Below are 27,437 nucleotides of genomic sequence, written 5' to 3'. Positions count from 1 at the left end.
AATCAAGGGTTACAGCCTAAGAAATATGCTAGGATACATACACAACCCAAATTAACCCAAACTGAAGTGAGTTTAAGCCATGTTATTGCAAAAGCACTGAGAGACAAACTTTTAAAAAAGCAGATCGAATGACAAGTCCATAAAATCAGGATTACAAAGGCATCTGGACACAGACACTATGAATTCTAGATCTGAATGGGAATAGTTAAGTTAGGGAAGAGATAATTGTCAGAATTCATGGGCTTAGAATAGTGGCCTGCACAGCTCTCTGGCACATGGCTAGATAACGCTGGATTAAAAATAAAGGTCAACCCAAACCTATAGCAAACCGGACTAAACATATGGACAGAAATTTTATGGAAAAAGAAGTAAAAATGTCTCTTAGTCATATGAAAATATATTTCACATCAGTCATGGTAAGAGGAATCCAAATTAAAAGTATTTGGAAATACCATTTCTCATCTATAACTGGCAAAATCCAAAAGTTTGAGAACATACACTGTTGGGTGAGGTTGTGGAGAGATAGGTATGTCTGTATGTTGGTATTGTTCAATTTTATAGTGAGGAAGAAAGAAGATAATAGATGTAAAATAAGTAAGTTTAATACAAAAATTAGCCAGGCGTGGTGGCAGGCGCCTGTAATCCCAGCTACTTGGAAGGCTGAGGCAGAGAACTGCTTGAACCCGGGAGGCAGAGGTTGCAGTGAGCTGAGATCGCACCACTGCACTCCAGCCTCCGTGACAGAGTGAGACTCCGTCAAAGAAAAAAGGAAAAAAAAAAACCCTCAGTCCTAAATTTTAATGCAAAGTATCAATATCAACTTAAGATGTATTTTTATCTTTCAAAATACATATTTCTTATCTGCTGCTAAGTTGGGGGGTAATTGATTACATAGTTATAAACAACTAATATAGTTATCAACCACATTGACCTAATTCATATTTTTAGAACCCTAACCCAGCATCTGCAGGATACATTCTTTGCAAGTGCACATCATATATTCACTGAGTTTGACCACATTCTGTGCCACAAGTCTCAAAAACGTTAAAAAAAACTAAAGTCATATAAAAGATGTCCTCCAACCAAAACAGAATTAAATTAGAAATCAATCACAATGAGATTTTTGAGAAAATACCAAATATTTAGAAATCAAACACACTTCTAAGCAACCCTTTGCTCAAAGAAGAAATTCATGAAGAAATTCAAGTTTTCACTGGATGATAATGAAAATACAACATGCCAAAATTTGAAATAAGCAGCTAACACAGTGGTTTTAGGAAAAGTAATACCTTTAAGTGCTAATTTTAAAGGAAGAAATGTGTAAAATTCACCCATAGAAGCAAGAAACAAAAGAGAGAAAAGACAATAATAAATGTAAGAGCAGAAATCAATAAAATAGGAAACAAGCAATGCAAAAAATTAAGGAAATCAAAAGCTGGTTCTTTAAAAAGATCATCAACATTTATAAACTTAACAACTAGACTGATCAAGAAAAAAATAGAAAGAACACAAATCTCTAATATCAGAAAGGAAAGGAGGGTCATTCACATAGATTTACATTCGTGAAAGGAAAAATGAGGGAATATTATTAATAATATTATGCTAATCAAATTCAGTAACAGTTGAAATGGACAAATCCATTGAAGACAAAGCTTTTGAAACCTACTTAAGAATAAAAAAACTGAAAAGTCTTATATCTTTAAAAAACTGAATTTGTTGATAAAAAGCCTTCTATCAAATTGGCTACACTGACAAATTTAAGCGAACATGTAAGAAAGAAGTAATATTAATTTTACGTACAAACCCTTTTAGAAAATCAAGGAGAGAACACTTTCTAACTCATTTTATGAAGGTAGAATTAACCATATATCAAAACTATACAAACACATTACAAATTAAAAAACAATGACTGGCAACACTTAGAAATGATACAAAATTTTTTCACAAAATATTAACAAATCAAATCTTGCACTATGTAAGAAGTAAAATATTGGGCATAGAATTTTCAAAGATGCACTTTAACAGTTTGAGGAAGTTCTCTTCCTAGAACTAAATGAACTTAGTAAAGTAATAATATAAAATACTAATATTTTAAAACAATTACATTTTTCTATACTAGCACAAACAACTGGAAAATGAAATTTTTTAAATGTTTACAATAATGCAAAAAAAAAAAACCTAAGAAAAAAAGGTAATAAAAGTTGTGTAAGACCTGTATACTGAAAACTATAAAATATTGCTGAGGTAAATTAGATAAACCCTATATAATGGAAAGTCTCAATATTATTAAGATGTCAATTCTCCTCAACAACAGTCTCAATCAAAATGTAGTAGTCTTTTCTGTGTAAATTGAGAAGATAATTCTAAAATTTATATATGAATGCAAACCTAGAATAGCCAAGCTGTTTGTTTAAAAAGAATAACAAAAAAAGAGAGAAAAATCTACTTAAGTTTAAGCTTCACTCTGAAGCTACAGTAATCAAAACAATCTGGTCTTGGCTAAAAGATAATCACATATGTCAATGGAATATAATACATAATCCAGAAATAGACACACACATATATACTTTATTGATTTTTATCTCCTTGGTTAAATTTATCTTAGTATTTTATTTTCTGTAGCTATTAAAAATAGGATTTTCTTTATTTCTTTTTCAGATAGTTCACTGTTAGTGTGTAGAAAAGCTACTAATTTTTAATGTTGATTTTGTATCCTGCAACTTTACTAAATTCATTTTTTAGTTCTAAGAATTTTTCATGGAGTCTTTGAGTTTCCCATATATAAGACCATGTTGTCTGCAAACAGGAACAATTTGACTTCTTTATTTTCTATCTGGATCCCTTTATTTCTTTCTCTTGCCTAATTCCTCCAGCTAGAACTTCCAGCATTATGAGGAAATATTATTAACAACTTTATGCTTCCAGTACCATGTTGAATACAAGTGGCAAGAGTGGGCATCCTTGTCTTGTTTCTGATCTTAGAGGAAAGGCTTTCCATTTTCCCCCATAAAGTGTGAAGTTAGCTGTGAGTTTTTCATGTATAATCATTATTGTACTGAGGTACTTTCCTTCTATACCTAATTTATTGAGAATTTTTATCATGAAAGGATATTGAATTTTTAAAGGCTTTTTTTCACCTATGGAAATGATCATCTGGTTTCTGTTCTTCATTCTGTTCATGTGATGTCTCATGTTTATTGATTTGTGTCTGTTGATCCTTACATCCCTGGGATGGAAGTCCACTTGATCATGATGAATGGTCTTTTTAATCTGCTATTTATTTTGGCTTGCTAGCGTCTTGTTAAAGATTTTTTGCATTTATGTTTACCAGGGATATTGGCCTGTAGTTTTCTTTTTATCTAGTGTCCTTGTCTTATTTGGGTGTGAGGGTAATTCTGGCCTCGTAAAATGACTTTGGAAGTATTCCTTCCTCTTCAATTTTTGGAAGAATGAAAATAATTGGTATTCTTCTTTATATGTTTGGTAGAATTCAGCAGTGAAGCCAACAGCTCCTGGACTTCTCTCTAATGGATGATTTTTTATTACTGATTTAATCTCTTTACTCATTACTGGGCTGTTCAATTTTTTTATTTCTTCATAATTAAATCTTGGTAGGTTGTCTATGTCCAGGAATTTATCCGTTTCTCCTAGCTTATCCAATTTGTTGGCATACAATTGTGTTTTTAACAGTCTCTTGTGATCCCTTGTATTTCTACGGTATAAGTTGTAATGTCTCCTTTTTCATTCTCATTTTATGGATGTGAGTCTCTCTTTTTTTCTTAATTTATCAGCTACAGTTCGTTGATTTTATTTATCTTTTTAAAAAGCAACTGATTTCATTAATTTTTTTCCATGGTTTTTCTAGTCTTTATTTTATTTATTTATGTTCTGATGTTTATTCTTTGCCTCCTTCTACTAATTTTGGGCTCAGTTTGTTCATGTTTTTCTGGTTCCTTACGTTCAACATTCGGTTGTTTATTTGAGATTTTTCTTCTTTCTTAATGTAGGCATTTATTGCTATAAATCTTCCTCTTATAGCTGCTTTTGCTGTATCCCATAGGTCTTAGTATGTTGTATTTCCATTTTCATTTGTCTCAAGAAATGTTCTTAATTTCTCTTTTAATTTTATTAGCCAATTGGTTGTTCAGGAGTATGTTGTTTAATTTCCATGTATTTGTGAAGTTCCTCCTGTTATTAATTTCAGGCTTTATATCATTATGGTTGGAGGGGATACTTGATATGATACCAATTTTCTTAAATTTGTTAAAAATTTGCTTTTTGCCTGTGATATTGTAAAATATACATTTGGGTTTTGACCCTGTTTCTTGACATACAACTCCTAAAATCCTTAAAGTCTCCAAAGTGATGTCTTTTGTGTATGCTCATTAGTTGACTTGTGGTTAGTAACTTCAGAATGGTGGCTGGTCACTGGGAAGACCAAGGCATGACTAGAGGGTTGACTTTCAGCCCCACCCTTCAACCTCTGAGGAGGGTAAAGGTGCTGAAGGTTATGTTGATCACCAGTGGCCAATGACTAATAAATCATGCTTATCTGATGAAGCCTCCATAAAAACCCAAAGGACTGGGTTCAGAGAGTTTCCAGATAGCTCAACATATGGAGGTTACTAGAAGGTGGTGTACCTGGAAAGAGCATGGAAATTCTGCACCCCTTCCCACATGCCTTGCCCTATGCACTTTTTCATCTGTATCCTTTGTAATATCTTTCATAATAAACTAGTAAATATAAGTGAGTATTTCGCCAAGTTCTGTGAGCTGTTCTAGAAAATTAATTGAACGCAAGGAGGGGGTCATGGGAACCCAAACTTATAGCCAGTCAGTCAGAAGCACAGGCAAAATAACCTGAGGCTTGGAATCTGATGTTTCCTTCAAGTAAATAGCATCAGAATTGAATTGAATCAGGATACAACCAGCTGGTGTCCACTGCAGAATTCATTGTTTGGTGTGTAGAAACAAACAAACAAACAAACAAACTTTTGGTCACAGAACTCATCAGTGTTAATTGTTATGGTGTGAGAGCAAAGGAAAAACAATTTGAGTTGTTTTTCCACTCACAAAGTGGTCTAACATATAATCTATCCCAGAGAATGTTTCCTGTGTGGTTGAGAAAAATGTGAATTCTGTAGCTGAAAGATGGAATGTTCTGTATATGTCTGGTAGGCCCGTTTGGTCTACAAGGTAGTTTAAATGTGATGTCTCATTGAATTTTTCACCTGGATGGTCTGTCCATTGCTAAAAGTGGGGTACTGAAGTCCCCTAATGTTATTGTCTTGCAGTCTATCTTTCCCTTCAGATCTATTAATACTTGATTTTTATATTTAGGTGCTTCAATGTTGGGTACATATATATTTACAATTGTTATATGCTCTTACTGAATTGACCTCTTTATCATTATATGAAGACTTTTTTGTCTCTCTTCACAGTTTTTGTTTTTGTTTTTGAGACAGAGTCTCGCTCTGTCACCCAGGCTGGAGTGCAGTGGCATGATCTCGGCTCACTGCAACCTCCACCTCCTGGGTTCAAGCGATTCTCCTGCCTCAGCCTCCCGAGTAGCTGGGATTACAGGTGCCCACCACTACTTATGAGTCAGGTCTGGTGGTGAGAAATTCCCTCATCTTCTGTTATCTGAGAAAGTCTCTCTCTGCTTCATTTCTTAAGGACAGTTTTGCTAGTTAAAGTCTTCATCATTGGTAGGGTTTTTCTTTTTTTTCAGTACTTTAAATATATGATCCTACTCTTTTCTGGCCCATAAGGTTTCAGCTGAGAAGTCCACTTCTAGGCACATTTGAGCTCCTTTTTATGTTATGTTATTGCTTCTTTTCTTTTGCTGCCTTCAGGATCTTCTCTCTGCCTCTGATTTTTGACAGTTTGATTATAATATGTCTTGGGGTAGTCTTACTTGGATTGCATCTGATTGTAGAGTTTTGATTTTCCTTTACCTGAATATTTTTATCTTTCTTCAGGTTTGGAAAGTTTTTTGCTGTTACTTCCTTAAGTAAGTCTTCTATCCCTTTATCTTTCTCTTCTCCCTCTTGAACGCCAGTGACTCAAACATTTTGCCTTTTGATGCTGTCTCACAAATCCTGTGAGCCTTCTTCATTTCTTCTCATTCTTTTTTTTCTCCTATGACTATATATTTTCAAATAACTTGTTTCAAGTTCACAGATTCTTCTTTTTGCTTGATAATTCTACTGTTGATATTCTACATTGTATTTTTCATTTTTTTCATTGTATTTTTCAGTGCTAGGATTTCTGTTTTTTTTTTTAAATTATTTCAATCTCTCTATTATATTTCCTTTTCTGGCCACTTAACATTTTCCTAATTTCATTGAATTGTTTCTCTGTGTTTTCTTGAACTTTGCTGAGCTTCCTTAAAAAGTTATTTTGAGCTCTCTGTCAGGCTATTCATACATCTCCATGTCTTTGTGGTTGGTCAGTATCACTTTATTTTGTCTCTCAGGTGATGTCATGTTTCCCTGATGGTTCTTGATCCTTGTGGCCATGCTCAATGTCTTTGCATTTTAAGAAGTAGGCACTTCATATATTGACTCTGTGTGGGAATGCTTTCCAACAGTAAGCTTTTCCAGAGATCCTGGGAAGACCTACTGGCATGATCCCTGTGCCCCAGATCACTGTGGCCATTGGAGCACTAGGAGCATCCTAAGCCTAGTACTACTATGGCCAGGCTGGAATCCCTTGGCCACGAGATTGGTTTAGTGTTAGAATGCACCCAGTGCCATGTAGCCACTGAGGCATGCCTACCTCTGAGGTTTGTTCAGAGACCAAGGACACTGTAGTCAGCTGGCAGTGATGCACAGTGCTGAGTTTGCCTCACATGGGTTATAGTTTCCCACCTGGTGCTGGGGTGGGTCTGGTGTCCATAGGCACCAGCCTGCAGTCAGGGGTCATCGGAGTCTTCCAGTGGTGGATTTTACTCTGATGGGCCCAGTGTTGGGGTCCAAGGCAAAGTTCTATGTTTATTTCCCCTCTTTCCCCCAAGTAGACCGTATTTCATCACACTGTGCTGTCTAGAATTGAGTAAGAGGTGACACAAGTAATTTAAAACTGACCTCCTCTTCAATATATCTTTTCTTATTAATATACCTATAACTAGGCACTGTGTTCTCTCACTTGGTTTCTTTAGCTCTTGTTAAGGTATTTTCAGTATGCAAATACTTCTTCAAATTGATGTTTATATGGGGGAATGATTGCTAAAGAGTCCTATTCCACCTTCGTGCTCCACCCTCCAACCAATCTACTGATTTAAAATAAAAGTGTTAAGGCAATTTTATAAAGAACTACAAGTTATTCAACAACACATGATGGAACAACTGGTTATAAATATGCAAAAAAATGAACTTCAACCCTTACACATATACAAAAAAATTACCTATAATTGGATTATTGGCTTAAATGTAAAAGCTGAAACTGTAATACCCCTAGAAGAAAATATATAAGAGCATCTCTGACTTTGACATAGGCAAATATTTATTGGGACATAAATAGAACAAGCCATGAAAGAAAATTTGATAAATTGGACATTAACAAAATTTAAATATTTTGCTTTGAGAAAGATATCATTAAGATAATGAAAGATACACCAGAGTAAAAGAAAATATTTGCAATACACATAGCTAACAAAGGACTGCTATGTAGAATATGTAAAGAACTGTTACAATTCAATAACTTTAAAAATCAATTAAAATCTGGGCAAATGATTTGAACAGACCCCTCAAGAAAAATAAAAAGATATTAAAATGGCCAATAGATTCATGCAAAGATGTTCAATATTAGTAATAATAAAGTAAATGCAGATATAAAACATAGTGAGATAAGGATTACACACCTATAAGTACGGCTAAAATTAAAAAGACCAATAATAAATCCTGGCAAGAGCATGGAGAAATTAAAACTCTCATACATTACTAGTGGGAATGCAAAATAATGTAAACTACACTGGTAAATTTCTAGCAGATTTTTTTTTCAAAATTCAAACATGTGCCCACCATATTACCTGTTCATTCCAACTGTATTTATCTAAGAGAAATGAAAACATGTCCACAGAAGACTTATGCATGAATGTTCGCAGTGGCCTTATTTGCAAATATGTATTCAAAATTGCCAAAACTGGAAACAACTCAAAGGTCAATTAACAGTTAAATCAATCAATTATACAAAGGAATCTACTCAATAGCAAAAAGGAAAACACAACATTGACAAATCTCAAATTCATTCTACTAATTGAAAGTACAAGATGGGCACAAAAGAATGCATACTACATACTACAGAAAATACTGCTACTAATATAAAATGCTAAGCAATCTCTGGTGACAAAGAACAGATCAGTGATTGCCTGCAAATGAGGGTGAAGGAAGGGATGGACTAAAGATACATGAGAAATATTTTGGAAAATGATGAAAATGTTTTGTATCTTGTTTGTGGTGATGATTCACAGGTATATCCAACTGCCAAAATTTATTAAATTACATGTTTTAAATTGATGCAATTAATTGTACATAAATTATTCTTCCATAAAGCTGAAAGGAGAGAATTAAAAACAGCATCAGAAACATTAGATTTTAACACACATAACATTAGAATATGCATCCACACAAATAAACACAAAACAAAATATGAACAAAGATCTTTCATACTGAAAATAATGTTTTTTTAAAAAATATTTCTATCTAAGTCAAAATCATCAGCAGAAGGAAGAATGTTTTTGTGATTTTACTACTAGTGAAACCTCTTACTCACTTTGAGCACCAGAAGTTTCCTTTCCCAAATCATCATCGTCATATGCCTGAGCAAGCATATACACCCACACATAAAAACAGGCATGACGCTGCAAACCCATACTTCATGGAGGTTTCCTCCAGTAAGAAAAAAAAAAGGCTCTCAGAAACAGCACATGATTTTCTTGTCAAGTTAAGCAGTTTTTATTTAATGTAAAATGCTATGCTCTGCATGCTCTACTCTCTAAAAAAACTTAGAGATAGACATTTCTGCAACGTCACCATTCCTGTTAAAAACCCCTAATTTGGTAACTATTACTAATCAAAACACAGCAAGTATTATACCATACTTAAATAGTTAACATTGTTGCTAATATTCATGTATTATTTCTAATGTATGGAGATGGAAAATAAAAAAGATGTTCTGCCCTTTCCTTCAGTTGCAGGTCTTCTGGAAGAATACAACAGATAAGTTAGGAGTCTGATAAATGAACTTCAAACTAAAACTCAACTTCAGGCAAAACTGTGGACTAACGAATGTGGCTATGACTTTATCAGATAACCATATTAGCTGCAAAAGACAATAGTGTATAATGGTTTATTTTGACATTTCTATGGACATTTCTTTATAGGACTTGGGGCCTCTGAGCTGGTACTGAGCTAAGTAGAATTCATTCTAATTGCTTATTATAAATTTTAGTGTTATTTAAATTTTAATGAATTTACTACAGTACTTCAACAAATAGAACACATAATAAATATGCATTGAAATCTAAAAATATCCTGGCATTTTACTTGAGGAAAACCAAATAAAATTGTTTTACTCTACATTTGGTGAGTCAAGGCCCTTGAAGTCTATTTTCTTTCAAACTAAGTTTCAAAGTTCAAACTAAGTCTCAAAGTTTCAAAGTTTCTTTCAAACTTCAATAAATCTTCAAAGTTATTATAATGAATGTAGAGATGAACCACTCAGAATTATGCATGGATTAAGCATTAAACAATTTCTAATGGTTTGAAAATATGACTTTTACTTCTTCCTTTCTTGCTTCTTTCTTGAATCTTTTTAGATAACTAAATGAATTATATGCTCTCATTTTCCCTTCAGCAAAACATGTACTATCATTCTTACTCACTTTAAAAATAAGGAATTACTCATGAAAGGTATGCAAAGTACATTACAAACTGAAGCTTTAAGCCCATTGTAATTACACAGTATATATTTCTCCTAAAGATTCAGGGTTTCATTTTAAATGAATGCAACTTTGTAACTGAGATCTTAATCATAAACAGATTCAGAAATTCAAATTAGGCTGCCAAGAGTAACTTTTCTGTAGCTATACTAAGCATATGGCTTTTTTCTCATCACCAGTATGGTAAAGTCAATAGAACACAGAAATTTTACTATGAATTTCCTGGAAAATTAATGTTTGCCATTGTAACAATATGAAATGCAACATGGTTTTCAAATGAAAACACTCTCCTTCACACGTCTCACAGCATATTATCTTAATTGTTCTTTCTTCCAACAAGGAAATAAATTGAAATCGTAAATATGAGATTTGTTTCGTAAAATCATGTTTGTTACTTATGAACCAGAATTTTTCTAGGGGACAAACTATTTTGCAGACATTTGAAATTTTAGGATAAAAGTTATTTATATTAAGAAACAACAAATACAAACTTAAACATGGATAAATCTCAAAAATAACGAATAAATGAAAGAAGTTATAAAATAATATACACAGTATGATTTCATTTCTGCACCAATACCAAAAAAAGACAATATAAATGTTATTGTTTGGGATTCCACACACACATGATAAAATGTAAAGAAAAGCAGGGAGTAACTATACCTCAAAGGGAATGATTAGCCCAAAGGATAATGACTACGTTTAACGCAGAGGTTGGGGGATATAATTGGGGAGGAATTGGCAGTAGTCTATTCTTAACTGACATAGGTATTCACAGTATAATTATTATTTAAAATGTATGTAAATCATATGCAATTATATTTTATGTTATATAAAACTAAAGTACAAAGAAATACAAAAAGTACAGATTAGTACTTACTTTTTTATTTTTAGCATTTTAAAACACAATTTGAAGAATTGATTATGCTGTATGTTTCATGTTCTGACACTTTATGAAACTGATTTTAATTTTTAAAGACATCTAGTTAGTAGCAGACAACACCAAATTAGACGTTCAGTAAAAAAAAAGAAAGGGGGGGGCGGTGAAAACTCAAAGTTCTGGCAGAGACAATTATAGAAAAAAACTTCAAAATTAAAATAAGAAAAGTGACTAATATTTTGGCTCTTTCATTTATTACCCCTGGAATCTTGCAGGGGTTACTTTCTAAACCCCAGTTGCTTCATCTACATATATGAGAATGTAGTATCTGATACCACTTGCCACTCAAATTCCTGGAGGGAAAGATGATTATTCACGTCATGGATAAATACTATTATGAGAACTAGCTAGCCATGTGGGAAAATAAAACAAAATCAGATTCTTATTTCACTTCTCATACCAAAATAAAATAAATAAAAGATTTAAACATAAGAAACAAAAACAAAAGTACTAGAAGAAAATATGAGTAATTTTGTTTTTGTTTTTTTAATCTTAAAAGAGACAGCCTGACTAACATCGTTGTTTGCCAGACTGAGAGGTTTCCTGGTATGCAGGACATTCCATGCTAAAACTAGGAAAAAAGTTCCAGGCAAATTGAGGCAGGTTTTCACCTTCAATTAAGAAATCTTTCTAATCCTGATATAAAACATGCAAACCATAAAGAAAAATATTGAGAAGTCTGACTCTAGAGAGAATTTAAAACTTCTGTATGACAAAAAAGAAAAAGAAAAATACATAAAATAATGTTGCCAAGCAAAAACCTGGGGAATGCTTGCAACATTTAAAACAAACAAAGATTAATTTTCTTCAAAAAATATGCTGAAAACACATGAACCAATAAAAAAAGAGATGGACAACTCAACTGAAAAAATGGGAAAAGGTATGAACAGGCTGACAAAAGATTAAATATGTTAAAGATGAAGTAGTAATTATAATTCTACTCTTTAGGTACAACATAGGGATAAAAATAAAACATACAGATGGGTTATAAAAAGAAAGGTGAGAAGTGTTTAGAAAAGTAGGAAGTTTCAAAACAACAACTCAATAATGAATTCGATGGAAGGACAAAATTTAGAGAGCAGTAAGTATTATGCTAATAAATTTGGCCCTACTTTTTAAGGCAATATAAAGTCTGTGGCAGGTATTAGGGTGTACTGCTAATAAAAGCCATCTTACTGGCCTGTTTTGTTTTTTGGGTTTTAATTTTTGGTTTTGGGAGTATTTTTTTGAGGCAATTACTGTCACAAACTCCAAAACTAGTTAATGAAGACAAACATGTTCCCTAACCTAAGGCAGATGTTGTGTAAGTGTGTATCACTGATCATAAAGCACAACACGTTCAATGGATATGTAGACATTGAATACATATGCATATTAACATATGCAAAGATATATGTACCAGGATACTAATTCTAGCATTGTTTTCCAAAAAATCTGACACGGTTTTGAAACTGTAATTTTAAAAAACTGAAAACAACCAAAAAGCTGGTCTGTAGGGGGCTAAATAAATGTTATCAAATAATATATAAGAAGAGCTTTGAAAACCACAAAATATCATTAAATTGTCATTTTTGAATGCTTATAAATGAAGATGCAGTGCTAAGTACTTTACCTGCATCATTGGGCTTAATCCTTATTGCCACCCCAGACACTAGGTCAGGGATTATAGGTAAAATCTCCAAATTTTATTATTAATTGGCAGCTAATTTTTTTTTAAAAAATTACATGTATCAGTTAAAGTGTCTGCAAGCCAGATATAACCCATGGGCTGCCAAACTACAGTCTCTGATGTTAGAGAAAAGGCCAAAACTAGAGCCTTGAAAACATTTATAATTAGAGATCTCTTGGAGGCATTGCACTTTACAAAAACAGTGAAGAAAGTAGGATGTAAATGCAATGCCATAAAGCCAAGTGATATGGTTTGGCTGTGTCCCCACCCAAATCTCATCTTGAATTCCCACGTGTTGTGGGAGGGACCTAGTAGGAGGCACTTGAATCATGGGGGCAGGTCTTTCCCATGCTGTTCTCATGATAGTGATTAAGTCCCACAAGATCTGATGGTTTTAAAAACAGGAGTTTCCTGCACAAGCTCTCTTCTCTTGTCTGCTGCCATGTGAGATATGCCTTTCACCTTCCACCATTATTGTGAGGCCTTCCCAGTCACATAGAACTGTAAGTCCATTAAAACTCTTTCTTTTGTAAATTGCCCAGTCTCAAGTATGTCTTTATCAGAAGTGTGAAAACAGACTAATACAGCAAATTGGTACCAGAAGAGTGGGTCACTGCTGAAGAGATACCCAAAAATGTCAAACTGACTTTGGAGGGTAGCAGGTAGAGGTTGGAACAGTTTGGAGGGCTCAGAAGAAGATAGGAAAATGTGGGAAAGTTAGGAACGCCCTAGAGACTTGTTGAATGGCTTTGGCCAAAATGCTGATAAAGATATGGACAATGAAATCCAGGCTGAGGTGGTCTCAGATGGGGATGAGGATCTTGTTGGGAACTGGAGCAAAGGTGACTCTTGTATGTTTTAGCAAAGATATTGGCAGCATTTTGCCCCTGCCCTAGAGATGTGTGGAACTTTGAACTTGAGAGAGATGATTTAGGCTATCTGGTAGAAGAAATTTCTAAGCAGCAAAGTATTCAAGATGTGACTTGGGTGCTGTTAAAGGCATTCAGTTTTATAAGTGAAGCAGAGCACAAAAGTTCATAAAATTTGCAGCCTGACAGTGTCACAGAAAAAAAAAATCCCATTTTCTAAGGAGAAATTCAAGCCAGCTGCAGAAATTTGCATAGGTAACAAGGAGCTGAATGTTAATCCCCAAGACAAGGTGGAAAATGTCTCCAGGGCATGTCAGAGGCCTTCACAGCAGCCCCGCCCATCACAGGCCTGGAGGGTTAGGAGAAAAAAATGGTTTTGTGGGCCAGGTCCAGAGTCCCCATGCTGTGTGCAGCCTAGGGACTTGGTTCCCTGTGTGCCAGCTGCTCCAGCCATGGCTGAAAGGGGCCAACATACAGCTCAGGCCATGGCTTCAGAGGGTGCAAGCCTCAAGCTGTGGCAGCTTCCATGTGGTGTTGAGCCTACCAGTGCATGGAAGTCAAGAATGGGGGTTTGGGAACCTCTGCCTAGGTTTCAGAGGATGTACAGTAATGCCTGGATGTTCAGGCAGAAAGTTTGCTGCAGGGGCAGGACTCTCATGGAGAACCTCTGCTAGAGCAGTATGGAAGGGAAATGTGGGGTTGGAACCCCCACACAGAGTCCCTACTGAGGCACTGCCTGGTGGAGCTGTGAGAAGAGGGCCACCATACTCCAGACCCCAGAATGGTAGATCCATTGACAGCTTACACTCTGCCCCTGGAAAGGCCACAGACACTCAATGCCAGCTCATGAAAGCAGCCGGGAGGATGGCTGTACCCTGCAAAGCCACAGGGGCAGAGCTACCCAAGACCATAGGGACCCACCTGTTGCATTGGCATGACCTGGATGTGAGACATGGAATCAAAGGAGGTCATTTTGGAACTTTAAAATTTGACTGCCCTGCTGGATTTTGGACTTGCATGGGACCTGTAGCCCCTTTGTTTTGACCAATTTCTTCCATTTGGAATGACTGTATTTATGCAATGCCTGTACCCCCACTGTATCTAGGAAGTAACTAACTTGCTTTTGATTTTACAGGCTCATAGGCAGAAGAGACTTGCCTTGTCTCTGATGTGACTTTAAACTGTGGACTTTTGAGTTAATGCTGAAATGAATTAAGACTTTGGGGAACTGTTGGGAAGGGATGATTGGTTTTGAAATGTGAGGACATGAGATTTGGGAGGGTCCAGGGGCAGAATGATATGGTTTGACTGTGTCCCCATCCAAATCTCATCTTAAATTCCCACGTGTTGTGGGAGGGACCCAGTGGGAGGTATTTGAACCATGGAGGCAGGTCTTTCCCATGCTGTTCTTGTGATAGTGAATAAGTCTCACGAGATCTGATGGTTTTAAAAATGGGAGTTTCCTTGCACAAGCTCTCTTCTCTTGTCTGCAGCCATGTGTGATATGCCTTTCACCTTCCACCGTTATTATGAGGCCTTCCCAGCCATGTGGAACTGTAAGTCCATTAAACCTCTTTCTTTTGTAAATTGCCCAGTTTCAGGTATGTCTTTATCAGCAGTGTGAAAATGGACTACTACACCAAGTAAAGAGGAGGTTTCAAGACAGGAAGAATCAAGATTAAATCATATGCAGAACAGTCTTAACCTAAGAATTAAGAGGCTTTGTGATTTGGTAACAAGAAGGTCATCAGTGACCTTAAGATCTGAAAGAGAGTAAGTTTAACAAAGAAGTACAAGTGGAAACCAGATTGAAAGGGGCTGATCAGAGGTAACGGAGTCAACAAATGTAGACTTAGTCTTTCAAGAATGCTGACCTTGAAAGAATGGGAGAAATGAGACTGGTTTCATCCTTTCATGTTAAACTTGAAAGAGAGAGAGATGGGGCAATATCAGGAGCTATGAGGGATCAAGAAGATATTTAACAGGCCAGGCATGGTGGCTCACGCCTGTAATCCCAGCACTCTGGGAGGCTGAGGCAGGCGGATCACGAGGTCAACAGATCGAGACCATCCTGGCCAACATGGTGAAACCCCATCTCTACTAAAAATACAAAAATTAGCTGGGCATAGTGGTGCATGCCTGTAGTCCCAGCTCCTCGGGAGGCTAAGGCAGGAGAATTGCTTGAACCCAGGAGGCAGAGGTTGCAGTGAGCTGAGATCGCACCACTGCAGTCGAGCCTGGTGACAGAGCAAGACTCCATCTCAAAAGAAAAAAAAAGATATTTAATAATAGAGGGGAACACAGCACGTCTGTACACAGAAAGAGGGAGAGCCAGAAGTTACTAGAATGAGGAAGCTAACTGGTCAAGCAGGATCCCAGAGGTACTAGAAGGAATGAGACAAAAAGCAGGTTTGCTTTTGAAAAGATTGATATTTCACCTCTGAGAGGGGAACAGAAAGGTTAAGAATTATTACAGACACAAGAAACATTTTGAGGAAGCAGGTTAACAAACACTTGTTAGTACCTACTTAGTGGCAAGTAGCTCGGCAGAGCTCAGGGAATGGCAGCTTGAATGAGGCAAGGTTCTTGCTCTCAGAAACCTTACCATCTATGGACATTAAAGAAGTCCACACTGAACAATGGTAAATCAGGAGGTGAGCAGCTGTCTGCAAAGGAAATGAGGATAGTTGGGGTGATGAGGAAACTAGGAAAGACCTAGAGCAGTGTTCTGAACCCTGGCACCCATCAGAATACCCTGAAAAGACTTGTGAAAGTCTAGATCCCTATACACTGGAAAAGTCTGATTAAACAGGCTTAAGCTCTATAGGCAATTTTAGGCTCTATAGGGAGTTCCGTATGGCAACTACCTTAAAATCACTGGTTTAGAACCATCCCTGGAGAACAACTAGGGAAGAGCCAATGAAAGATAAGTAGGATAGTTTTGTGAAGAACAAAAATAGCTAGATTTTATTATTGGGGATCTGTAAACATTTACCATTTGGACATTTTTTTCAAGAAATTATCGGCACCACAAAATGAATCATATAACCAGATATTCTCATATTACGTAATGGATAAACCTTTAGGAAAAGGTAGCATTCATGGTAAAGTAACAAAATGGCAGAGAAAAAGAAAAGAAATTACTAAACACCTTAAAACTACATAAACACACACTGGTTGGAAAAATATTTCTTCCAAATCACTGAATTTTCTCAAATAATATCCTTTAAACACATTCAGGTTTCCCCTATGTTGGCAGAAAAAAAAAACTTTATTAGATGCTTACTTCCCCTTCTAGTTAGGATCCCTTCTCCCTTCTTTGCTGCGTAACTTCTAGAACGAGTGGTCTGTGCCCACAGCCTCAATTTCCTTCCCACCCACTCCCTCCTCAATACCAGCAATCTTGCTGCTCCCACGTCTATCTACTCAAACTGCAATTTTCAAGGTCACCAGCCCTTTTATAGTCAAGATTTTGGCCTCTTTTCAGTGCTGGCGTTTGTTCCTAAGTTGTTGGTGGATTTTAATACAATTAACCACTTTCTTCTCCTTCTAAAACCCCTTTCCTAACCTTCCCACTACACCCATGCATTCCCTTCCCTGTCTCCTTCCCTATCTTCACTGCCTCCTCCCATATCTTTTCTACAAGCTATCTTTCTCCTCGGGCATCGTAATGTCAGTATTCATCAAAGTCTCAGCTGCTTTTTCTCTTTACACTTTCTCTCCTCTTGCTCCTCAACCCCTTGAACTTCAACTAGATCTCTACACAGGTGATTTCCTCTTGTTTTCACCACTCCAGTCATAGTTTAGCTCCCTCTGTCCTTCATTAAGCCTGTTTGACCTGCCTGGAATGTTCATCCCTCAACTCTTCTTACCTCGCTGTTTCTGTTCATCTTCATCTTAAACATCACTTGCTTGGGGAAGCCTAACTTGATCCTCAAACCAGATTAGACTCACCAATTACACATTTCTATGTCACCCTATATTTATCCTTATGCACTTGCGGATTGTTTAATTATTTGCAGTAATTGATTTAATATCTATCTTTCCCGCCAGATTTAAACTCCATGAGAGCAGGACCTATGTCTGTCTTGGTCAAATGTCCACAGCATGAAGCACAGTGACTGATACATGACAGACACTCTAAATTACTGGCTAACAGAATAAGCCATGCACATTTTAGCTTTGATTTGTTTTTCCTAAGCAAGAATCTCAAACATTTAGCTGAAATTTGTCCCCACTTGAGTACTTGCTGTCATTTCAAGTGTATCACATATAAAAGTCATAGATTTTCTCCCACACACTTGCCCCATCCCTTTCCCCTCTAATTTTTGTACTATGAAGGTGTTCAAAACTCAGCTCACACCCCAGAAAGCTGTTTGATATGATTAGCAATCCCACGTACACACTTGGGCTTTATTTTCCCCATGTATAAAATGAAAGGTTTTTAATTTGAAGGTTTCTAAAGTACTTCCTTTGTGAAGGCTTTATACTTCTTAATAGTGTCATACATCTCCTTCATTTCACAAATGAGGAAATTACTGTCAAAAGAAGTTAAGCAATTTCTAAAGATGAAACAGCTAGTGGTTAGAATTACATAACTGATCTTTAGACCCAATACAGTGTTATATTCGTATTTAGAAATTGGTATCTATTGGTATCTAAATTAGTATCTAGAAATTTTACTAGAAATTGTGGGAAAGAATGAAATTTTATTGAGAAAAGTGAAATGTACCAAAACATTCAATGCATGGATAAAATTTAGAAAGCAAAAAGGCATAATAATGTATTCAATCTTAACATCCAAGACAATATAACCACTAAGTCAATATTAGTTGTAAAAATACAATAATATTTTAAAATATGTATATTTGAAGAAAGTTTCACTTCTTTATGGGCCAGTGAGTTTCCACAGATAAGAACTATAAATTGGGACAAAATATAAAAACAACTACCTGAGATTACTGGAAAGTGGAGGAAGCAGAAAAATTCTTGAAGGGTGTCAATGCTTGGAAGAAGGAAATAGGGGCTCAGAGTTGTGGGTGTAGGTTCCCATTATTTCCCCATTTTTACTGATGTTAGTCCCACAGAAGGCTGCAGATGATACCACATTAGGCAGCTAAAACTCTAATAGAAAGCCCACAGTTTTCTGAAGAACCAGCAGGTAGATTTTAGGGCAACCTTACTCTCTGAGAAGTGACAGAGTCAGAGTAAAAGAGTTCCAAATTCTGCATACACTCTACCCATATCTCTGATGACTGTAAACCACACATTGCAGATCATGGTCAAAGCAGATTAACTACCAGTAAAAGAACTGAGATTTGAGATGCTGTCCAAAGGGCAGAGTTTGCAGTTTGAGTCCAAACAAGTAAAATATCAACACAGCAATATAACAGAATCTGTCCAACATTCAAAACCCAAATAAAACTATTTAATTTACAAAGAACCAAGAAAATGTGGCCTATTCTTAGGAGAAAATACATTAAGGGAGACTAACAACTTCAAGTTGACCCAGACACTCGAATTCTCAGACAAGAGTCTTACAGCAACATTCAGCTATGCTTAGTGACATGAAGAAAAATATACTCACAATGAATGAATAAAAACACAGAAAAATCTCAGCAGAGAAAAAAACTTTTAACAAATAAATGGAAATCTTAAAATTGAAAAATACAATATCTAAAATAATATGTTAACTAGGGTTTTACAGAAGAATGGAGAGGAGAAAGGAAATTGTAATTATCAGTGAACTTGAATATATACAATAGAAATTATTCAATCAAAAGAACAGAAAGGCAAGATATTGAGGAAAATACATATAAAAAGAGAACTAAGAACTAAGAGAACTCACTAGCAGACCTACACTACTAGAAACAATAACAGAAATTATTCAGGATGAAAGAAAATAATACCAGGTAGAAACTTGGAAATTCAAGAAGGAATTAAGAGTATCAGAAGTGACAACTAGAGTGGACATAGTATGTGCCACCAACAATTGCCTTTGACTTTTTGTTCCTGCCACTAGGATCACTGTCAACAGACAGTCTTCAGTTTTCAGCCTCTCCAGGGATGACTTCAGTTACTTTGACCAAAGTCAGACCCTTTCCAGGGGAGCCCATATCCAATGACTGATTTAGATGGAGATATAAAGGACCAGCCATTTTTATTCAATGCAGGGCCTCTCTAGGCCACTCTAGCTCCTGAGCTCCCTGTGGGGTCAGTGAGGGTGTCAGTTGGTTGAGATTGCAGGTAGACTTCTCCCTCTGCTCACAAGCATCCTGTACACAGAACTCTATCTCAGAGTCTAATTTCCAAGAGAACCTGCAACAGCATCAATAACTCAAAGTAGCAGAGATTTTTGAAGAAAATTATTTCTTCAAAAGTGGAAAAACTGGCCAGGTACAGTGACTCATGCCTGTAATTCCAACACTTTGGGAGGCCAAGGCAGGAGGATTGCTTGAACCCAGGAGTTCAAGACCAGCCTGGGCAACATGTGAAAACCCTGTCTCTACAAAAAATACAAAAACAAATTAGCCTGGTGTGGTGGTGCACACCTGTAGTCCCAGCTACTTGGGAGTCTGAAACAGGAGGATCACCTGAGACTGGGAGGTCAAGGCTGCAGTAAGCCATGATTGCACCACTGCACTCCAGCCTGGGTGATAAATAGAGTGGGACCCTGTCTCAGAAAAGAAATGGAAAAACTTTTAGCCCTGCTTTAATCCTGGAACTTTTTGTTATTGCTTTCCTTAAAGATTTTGGTCTTAGAATGGGGTCTAGGCATATAAATTCTAGCTAGAAAAACTCTGAAGTTGTTGCTTAGTGTTAATGCATAAACAATGTCATTTCTTCCTGGGGAAAAAAAGCTGATTGTGACTGTGTCTATTATATGAATTATATAAATCAGTGATATTTATCACTACTATTATTATTTAAAAAGTAATGATTGTTAACTTGATTCTTAGGGCCTACTAGCATCACATAGTCCAAAGCTATTTTATAACCACAGATCTGCTCCCAAATCCCAGTCAGCAATTGACAAATGTATGTGAGTGATAATAAGGGAGAAGAGGTAAAAATATGTTGATGGCTACTACATTTTAATCAATGTATAGGTTAATTTTTCAGACACAACATAAAATCAAACAACAACTGGGTCATTTTATTAACTAAACACCATTAATTGAAATATTCATGACCTTATTGGGAGGAAATTTATCTACTGTAAACTCTCTCATTTGTTCCCATTACCTTATTGCCATCCTCAACCTACTAGCATCCCTATATCTAATGTCTCATCTTAATCCTCAATTTCAGAAGAGTATCTCCTCCTACATGAGGTTAAGCACTCAATTGATACTCCACTTTGGCTCCCTTCCTGTCTCTTCTCAGATCTTCCTATCTTTTATAGACTGGAAAGAGATAAGTATGGTTCTTAGAGCCCAAATTCAAATATCTCTAGTGCTTATTCTATTGTTTTTGTCCGTATGTTTATTCTGTTTGTGGGATGGATCATCTACTTCATGAATGATTCACAAACACTAGAGTTTTCTATAGAGTCATCCCTCAGTGTCCTTGGGGGGATTAGTTCTAGGACCACCAGAGATAGCAAAATTCAAGGATGCTCAAATCCCTAATATAAAATGGTGTAGTATTTAATATAACCTATGTACAATCTCTCATATACTTTTAATCATCTCTAGATTGCTTATAATACCTAATACAATGTAAATAATACATAAGTAGCTATTATATTGAATTATTTAGGAAATGACAAGAACAAAATCTGTACATGTTCAGTACTAATGAAATCATCTATTTTTTCCCTTTATATTTTCAATTGAAGTTGGTTGAATCCAGGGATGCAATACAGAGGGCTGACTGTATTTCCAAGTATCTGTAGGAATTTTCCTCCTACTTTTCCTCCCTTCCTATACTGAACTTAATATCTTCCTCCACAACGAAACTCCCTTCTCAGTCACATATATACCTCAGCGGCATCACAGAACTTTTTTCAAATGAGAACCCCAGGGTAGAAGCTCTTGACTCATGTTTCAAAATAAATATTTTACCTAGTGCCACCGCCACTCAGTGGGACACTGTTACCACATTATTCTCCAAAAATCCTACTTAATTATAAATTTTCCTGTTCACCAAAGAACAAGTGGTTCCTCATTGTCTACTGACTAATATGCAGGTTCTTTTATTTAGCTATTAAGGACCCCCCAAAATCCAGCCTTATTTCCTACTATTGTTTAACACACAATCTCTGTCCGTGCAAGCTACAGCTCTTTCTCTCTCTGAAGCACCTTGCATTTGCACATGCTACACATCCCATCCTTCCAATTCCTTTCTCTGCATTTCCCCATTTATCCAAACCTGTCATTCAAAGTCTAGCTCAAGACCCATCTCCATAAAATCTTCCTCAACTCCAACTCACTGTAATTTCTCCCTCCTTTAGATTTGTACTAGTTTCATATACAATTTCAAGATTTACTGATTTTAAATGTTCATCAATTGTTTCATCTTACCTTTGTCTTTCTAATTTAGATTACTAATAACTTTTAGGCACTATTCTACACACATACACACACACACACACACACACAGAGACATTAATAAGGACTTTAATTTATTAGTTGCTTAAGCATGAACATTTACAGAAAAACACACCTATAAATTATTATAAAATGTAAATTCACAAATACCGCAAACTAGAAAAGGAAGATAGGACTAAAATTATTAATAAGGACAAAACCCTTCTTTTGCACAATTGTTTTGAATCTTTTTCCATTGTTTGCAAATCTGCCAAAGCTACCTTAGAGCCCTGTCTCGATTTTTATCTCCTCTTGTTGTTACTGCCTGTCCTCTAGTGGAAGACAACAATAAATGAATAAAATTAGCCCAAAGAAGGAAAGAAGTGAAGGGTTCCTTTTTAGTAACTCAAAATCACAAAATCAATAACTTTTATAAAAGATGGAATAATTTTAACTGGAACACCAAAATATAATTTGAACACACACAAAAATCTAGAAGACAATAGGGCTAAAAAAAGGAGGATGAAGTGGTACAGGGTATGGGGAGTGCCCGGGAATGGGACCAGGTACAAGGTTGGGAATATAGCTCTGATGTGCACAATTCAGGTTGTTTTTATTTTTCCCCTCAGGTTTTTTCTGGATAAATCTTGTTTACTAACTACCAAGCTGCTTGAAGTTACAAGCAAATAAGTAAACAAAAAGAAAATAAGGAAACAAAATGAATACTATGTTTTACATTTAAGTCATTAGCTCCCTTGTTCCTTTGTGAACTTCTCTTGTACAAAGCGAGTTCTTTCTGTTTGGCAGTATTAATAACATAGCAGTTTTAGCAATAAAGACATAAAGTCATATTTCCCCAAGTAATATGCTTCTCATTATTCTAAATCATGTCATGGTAAATCTATGACACCAAATCACTACATGTAAAGTAATATGCTTTTTTACATCTTGATTTTAAACATTTAATAACTTTATAATAACATAAGCATAGACTTCATAGATCTGATATATGTAGTCTTTCCTAGTTGTGTGCAGAAATAGTTTTAAAATTTAAACATTTCAACCTTTAAAATTGGAAATTATAAATTATGTTTTAATCATGTTTTTTCCTTTTCCCAGAAGTAACAGTGCAATTTGACATAAACAGCTCCTTGCCTATCTGGCTGCCCCAGCCAAGCTGGGTCCTGCACAAGTTTCTATAAGAGCTTTCTACAACAAGATCTGAACTACTGAAAGATTCAGATCACTTGTCTTTTTTAGGTGAGTAACAGTCTATTAAGGCTAAAACTAAGTATTGGCTTGACTTTTTTCACTGATGCTCTTCAGTGAAAAGCACAATGGTTAAATAATGAGGAAAATTGCCCACTCAAATGTTTAGTGGTGCTTACTGATGTATATCATTACTGATTGGGATTCTGCCACATACTAGTCATATCTAACCTTGGGCGAATCATTTCACCTCTCTACGCCTCCATTTCTACCTTTGTAAAATGGAGAGGTGTCTTCCATGTCTACTTCACTGGGTTGCTGTGCAGATCAAAGAGGAAAAAGCATGTGAAAATTCTCAATAGAAAGGTACAGTCATAGAGTATAGTTATTTTGCATGTGCTCACTAGTAAGATTAACATGTGGAAAGCAGATTTTTTGCTGGAAGATAAGCAGCATTTTAAAGTCATTCAGAAATGAGGAAAAATACCTTTTCTTCTTTCAATTATCAAATTATAACATTTAAAACCAACTACGCTCTTCCCTTGCAGCTGCTCTGTCTACTAAAAGTGAAACCTGAAAACTCCCTCCCACACCAACTCCTACCAACCTTCTACAGTGAAACCAGGACACCCACACAGTGGCCCAAGTTCTCTATAACTTCTATAGGAACCTAGATGTTGAAGAGTCTGTTCTCTAACTCGTAGTGTCTCTTACAGCCCACACATCTTGAAGATAAATACAGACATACATCACAGACACACCACTGTAACTGTAAGCATATTTTATTTTTGAAGTGCCTAATCATCGAAAGTGACAGAAAGCAATAAACTGTCCTAATCTATGCTACTGGCAATGTGGACCTAAATGAGTTAGGGTTCTTATTAAAATAAATAAATAAATAAGCGAGAAGAGGCTGGGTGCAGTGGCTCATACCTGTAATCCCAATGCTTTGGGAGTCTGAGGTGGGAGAACTGCTTGAAGCCAGGAGCTCAAGACCAGCATGGACAATATAGCAAGACTCTATCTCTATCAAAAATTTTAAAAATTAGCGAAGCATAGTGGTGCATATCTGTAGTCCTAGACACTCAGGAGGCTGAGTGGGAGGATTGCTTGAGCCTGGAGTTACAGGCTGCAGTGAGCTATGATTGCACCACTGCACTCCAGCCTGGGCAACAGAGCAAGACCCTGTCTCAAAAAAGGGAGTAGGGGCAGAGAATAAGATAAAGAGAACCTAACTGACTTTGATGGCTGCTAGTATGTATTTGATTTATCCTGCCTTGTTCAAAAAAACAAGAGGAAATAAGGAAGTGGGCAGTAAGACAAATTATAGAGATCTGTATATTATACAAAGTATATGTATTTTACAACGTATATTATACAAAGTAAAATAAGCAAGACACTGGAAAAAAGGATGATAAAGTAAACTAGACATGGGAGTGACCCGTATTTAGCAACCCCCTATATCTATTATTGCAATTGATTTGCATTGCCCCAGAAGAAAGACAAAAAATAAACTCAGGAAGAGCTGAGACCAGGTTTCTCACTGTTCTCTCAAAGAGAATTCAAACTTACCAGCCACTAAGAAGACAGTCAAAATCAACAGTAGCCCTAGGTTAGCAGTTCTCCAAGGGCAGAGCATTTCTGTTTTCTTTTTTTCTGCCCTTCACTCAGTACTTTTCCTCCACACAGGTACAGAAGGAACTGTGCGCATGGTGAGACCCTCTCTGGTCAACTTCTCAGTACAGGATCCTCTTACCCCATCAACAATGGGGCACTCCCTTCCTTCTAGCCCCTTCCTTCACGTCTATGTGGTTTAGCCTGATTAGTAACTTGGACGAACAGAAGCTTTTCTCTGGAACTTGACACAGCAATAGATTTCCTGTATGAAGCCCTGAAGCAAAGACGGAGGAAGCAGATTGATCGAATTATCTCTCAGCTCATTGGTTCTCCTCTCACTTCTGCTGTACACAGATAAACTTCACAGTAAGGCATTGAACGTGTCCAAGATAAACAGATTTGTCTAAACTTGCACCAAAAAGTAAAACAGAATATTGATCGACTTTGGCCCATCCTTGTAAATTTCCCAATTATGATAACTTTTAGAGGCTTTATCCAGGTTGAAGAGCTTTATGGCCTTAGTATTTGAGTCTGGAATACAATATTTTTTCTTGAAAATTATTTTGTGAAATTCCTGTCTATAAAGGGAGTCAACACACAACCCTGTAAACATCATAAGTGTATTAGTTTCCTATTGCTACTGTAATAAATTACCACAAACTCAGTGGCTTAACACAACACAACATTTATTATCTTACAGTTCTGGTGATCAGAAGTCTGAAATGGATCTTAGGGGACTAAAATCAAGGTGTTGGAAGGGCTGCACTCCATCTGGAGGCTCGGGCAGAATTTGTTCCCTGCCTTTTCCAGCGACTTGAGAATGCCTGCATTTCTTGGCTTGTAGCTACATCATTCGGACCTCTGGTCCACTGTCACATCTTCTCTGACTGTGACCCTTCTGCCTCCCTTTTATAAAGACCTTGTGATTATTTTTGGTCCACCCAAATAATCCAACATGATCTCCTAATTTCAAGATCTTAATTTAATCACATCTGCAAAGTCCTTTTTGCCACACAAGGTAACATTCACAGGTTTCAGTAATTCAGACATAGGTATCTACCTTGTTGGGAGTGAAGGCATTCTGTTTATCAGAACTCAGTACTTATTGCCATTCAGTTTCACCTTTGGAGAATTAGACTGATCATTTTAACCAGATTACAAATAATCACCCTTATTTTAGTTGCCACACATCTGGAATTCAGACTTCCCTCCCACCAAAAAAAAAAAAAAAAAAAAAAAACTCTTCCTTAATGTTGCTAGTTACTATGCTTTTAAATTATGTCTGAGAGAGGGAAAAATCTTCTATGTGCTAAGAATTTTCTACCCCAAGGCAAAACTGTACAGGAAGGGGAAGAAAACATTGCAAACAGGAAAAAGATTAAACAGCATGCATTTTTTTCTCAGTTAGCAGTTTCATCTTCCTTCTTGCCAAACATTATAAGTATTTCCCCCCTTTCCCTTCTCAAGCTTTTTTTTCCAGTTAATTAATTTGATGAAGACTGTGAAATCAGGTCCTTGAGGGCATGGAACACTTGAGGGTACGAGCTATGACAATGGGAAGACCATAACAAAAATGTCTTCTCTTCTGTCTAATGCTTCACCAGGTGTTGGAAAATTAGTGAGAATACATGATTTAAAATACAGATAACATTCTGGTTTTCCACCACATAGAAGTTAAAGTTGGCCGGGAGTAGTGGCTCATGCCTGCAATCCTAGCATATTGGGAGGCCGAGGTGGGCAGATTGCCTGAGCTCAGGAGTTCGAGACCAGCCTGGACAACATGACAAAACTCCAAACTCCATCTCTACTTAAAAAAAAAAAAAAAAATTAGCCAGGTGTGATGGCACTCATCTGTAGTTCCAGCTACTTGAGAGGCTGAGGCATGAGAATCGCTTGAACTCAGGAGGCAGAGGTTGCAGTGAGCAGAGAGAAGTTAAAGTTAAAATTCACACTGGTTTAGGATACAGATAGACATAGGGTTAAGTCTCTGTTGTGCAATTACTAGTCCAGTGATACTGGGAAAGTTCCTTACTCAAGTCTCTATCTGTTTATATTATATTGACGTTAGCTTTTTCTCATGTCATCAAAAATTCTTGGAGATCATTTATTTTAATATCTGCTCAATGACACAGCCAAAACTAAACCACAGAAGGGCTAAATGGTCTACGGCCTCAAAGCGACTTGTTGGCACAGCTGGGAATAAAATGTGTTATATTTTGTAGCCCTGTGTTCTTTTCACTCAACTCCTCTACTTTGAAATTTCAGGCAACAACTTTCATAGACACACTCCAATGCACTTACCTGAGGTCAGACCACAATCTGCAATCAACAGTTTAAGAATCAAGTGATGGGTATCAAAAACCATAAAATTCACAAAGTAGATTTGATAGGATGACAGTTTCTCTCCCTGGTCCCTCATCCTCTCCACCCCCAAACCACATGCCAGTAACCTCTCAACTCCCACCTTCTACCTTTTATGGACCATGAATGTTTAAAACAATAAAGGGACTAAAAGTTTGTTAACATAATCATCCACTAAAGACATGCCATGAAAGTCAGTATAATAAGAGAAAGATGTGTCTGGTAAATGCACCTTCTAAAAAATCTAAAGGCCCCAAATTCTCCCTGGTTGGGGCCCTTGGGCACAGGACCCAGGAAG

The 27,437-nt window shown here is 36.4% G+C and overlaps 1 protein-coding gene across 1 annotated transcript in view; it reads right to left on the bottom strand.

The window, feature by feature from the left end:
• CD200R1 (CD200 receptor 1) overlaps positions 1 to 27,437 on the bottom strand; it is a 62,402-nt gene that overhangs the window by 34,616 nt on the left and 349 nt on the right. The window contains exon 2 of the mRNA XM_058437509.1: positions 24,734 to 25,052. Coding sequence (XP_058293492.1) covers positions 24,734 to 24,800 — 67 coding nt within the window. The 5' untranslated portion in view covers positions 24,801 to 25,052. The remainder of the gene's footprint in view (positions 1 to 24,733; positions 25,053 to 27,437) is intronic.

This window comes from Hylobates moloch, unplaced genomic scaffold (assembly GCF_009828535.3).
Source record: "Hylobates moloch isolate HMO894 unplaced genomic scaffold, HMol_V3 SCAFFOLD_4, whole genome shotgun sequence".
Lineage (NCBI taxonomy): Eukaryota > Metazoa > Chordata > Mammalia > Primates > Hylobatidae > Hylobates > Hylobates moloch.
This window is presented reverse-complemented; position numbering and strand designations above follow the sequence as displayed.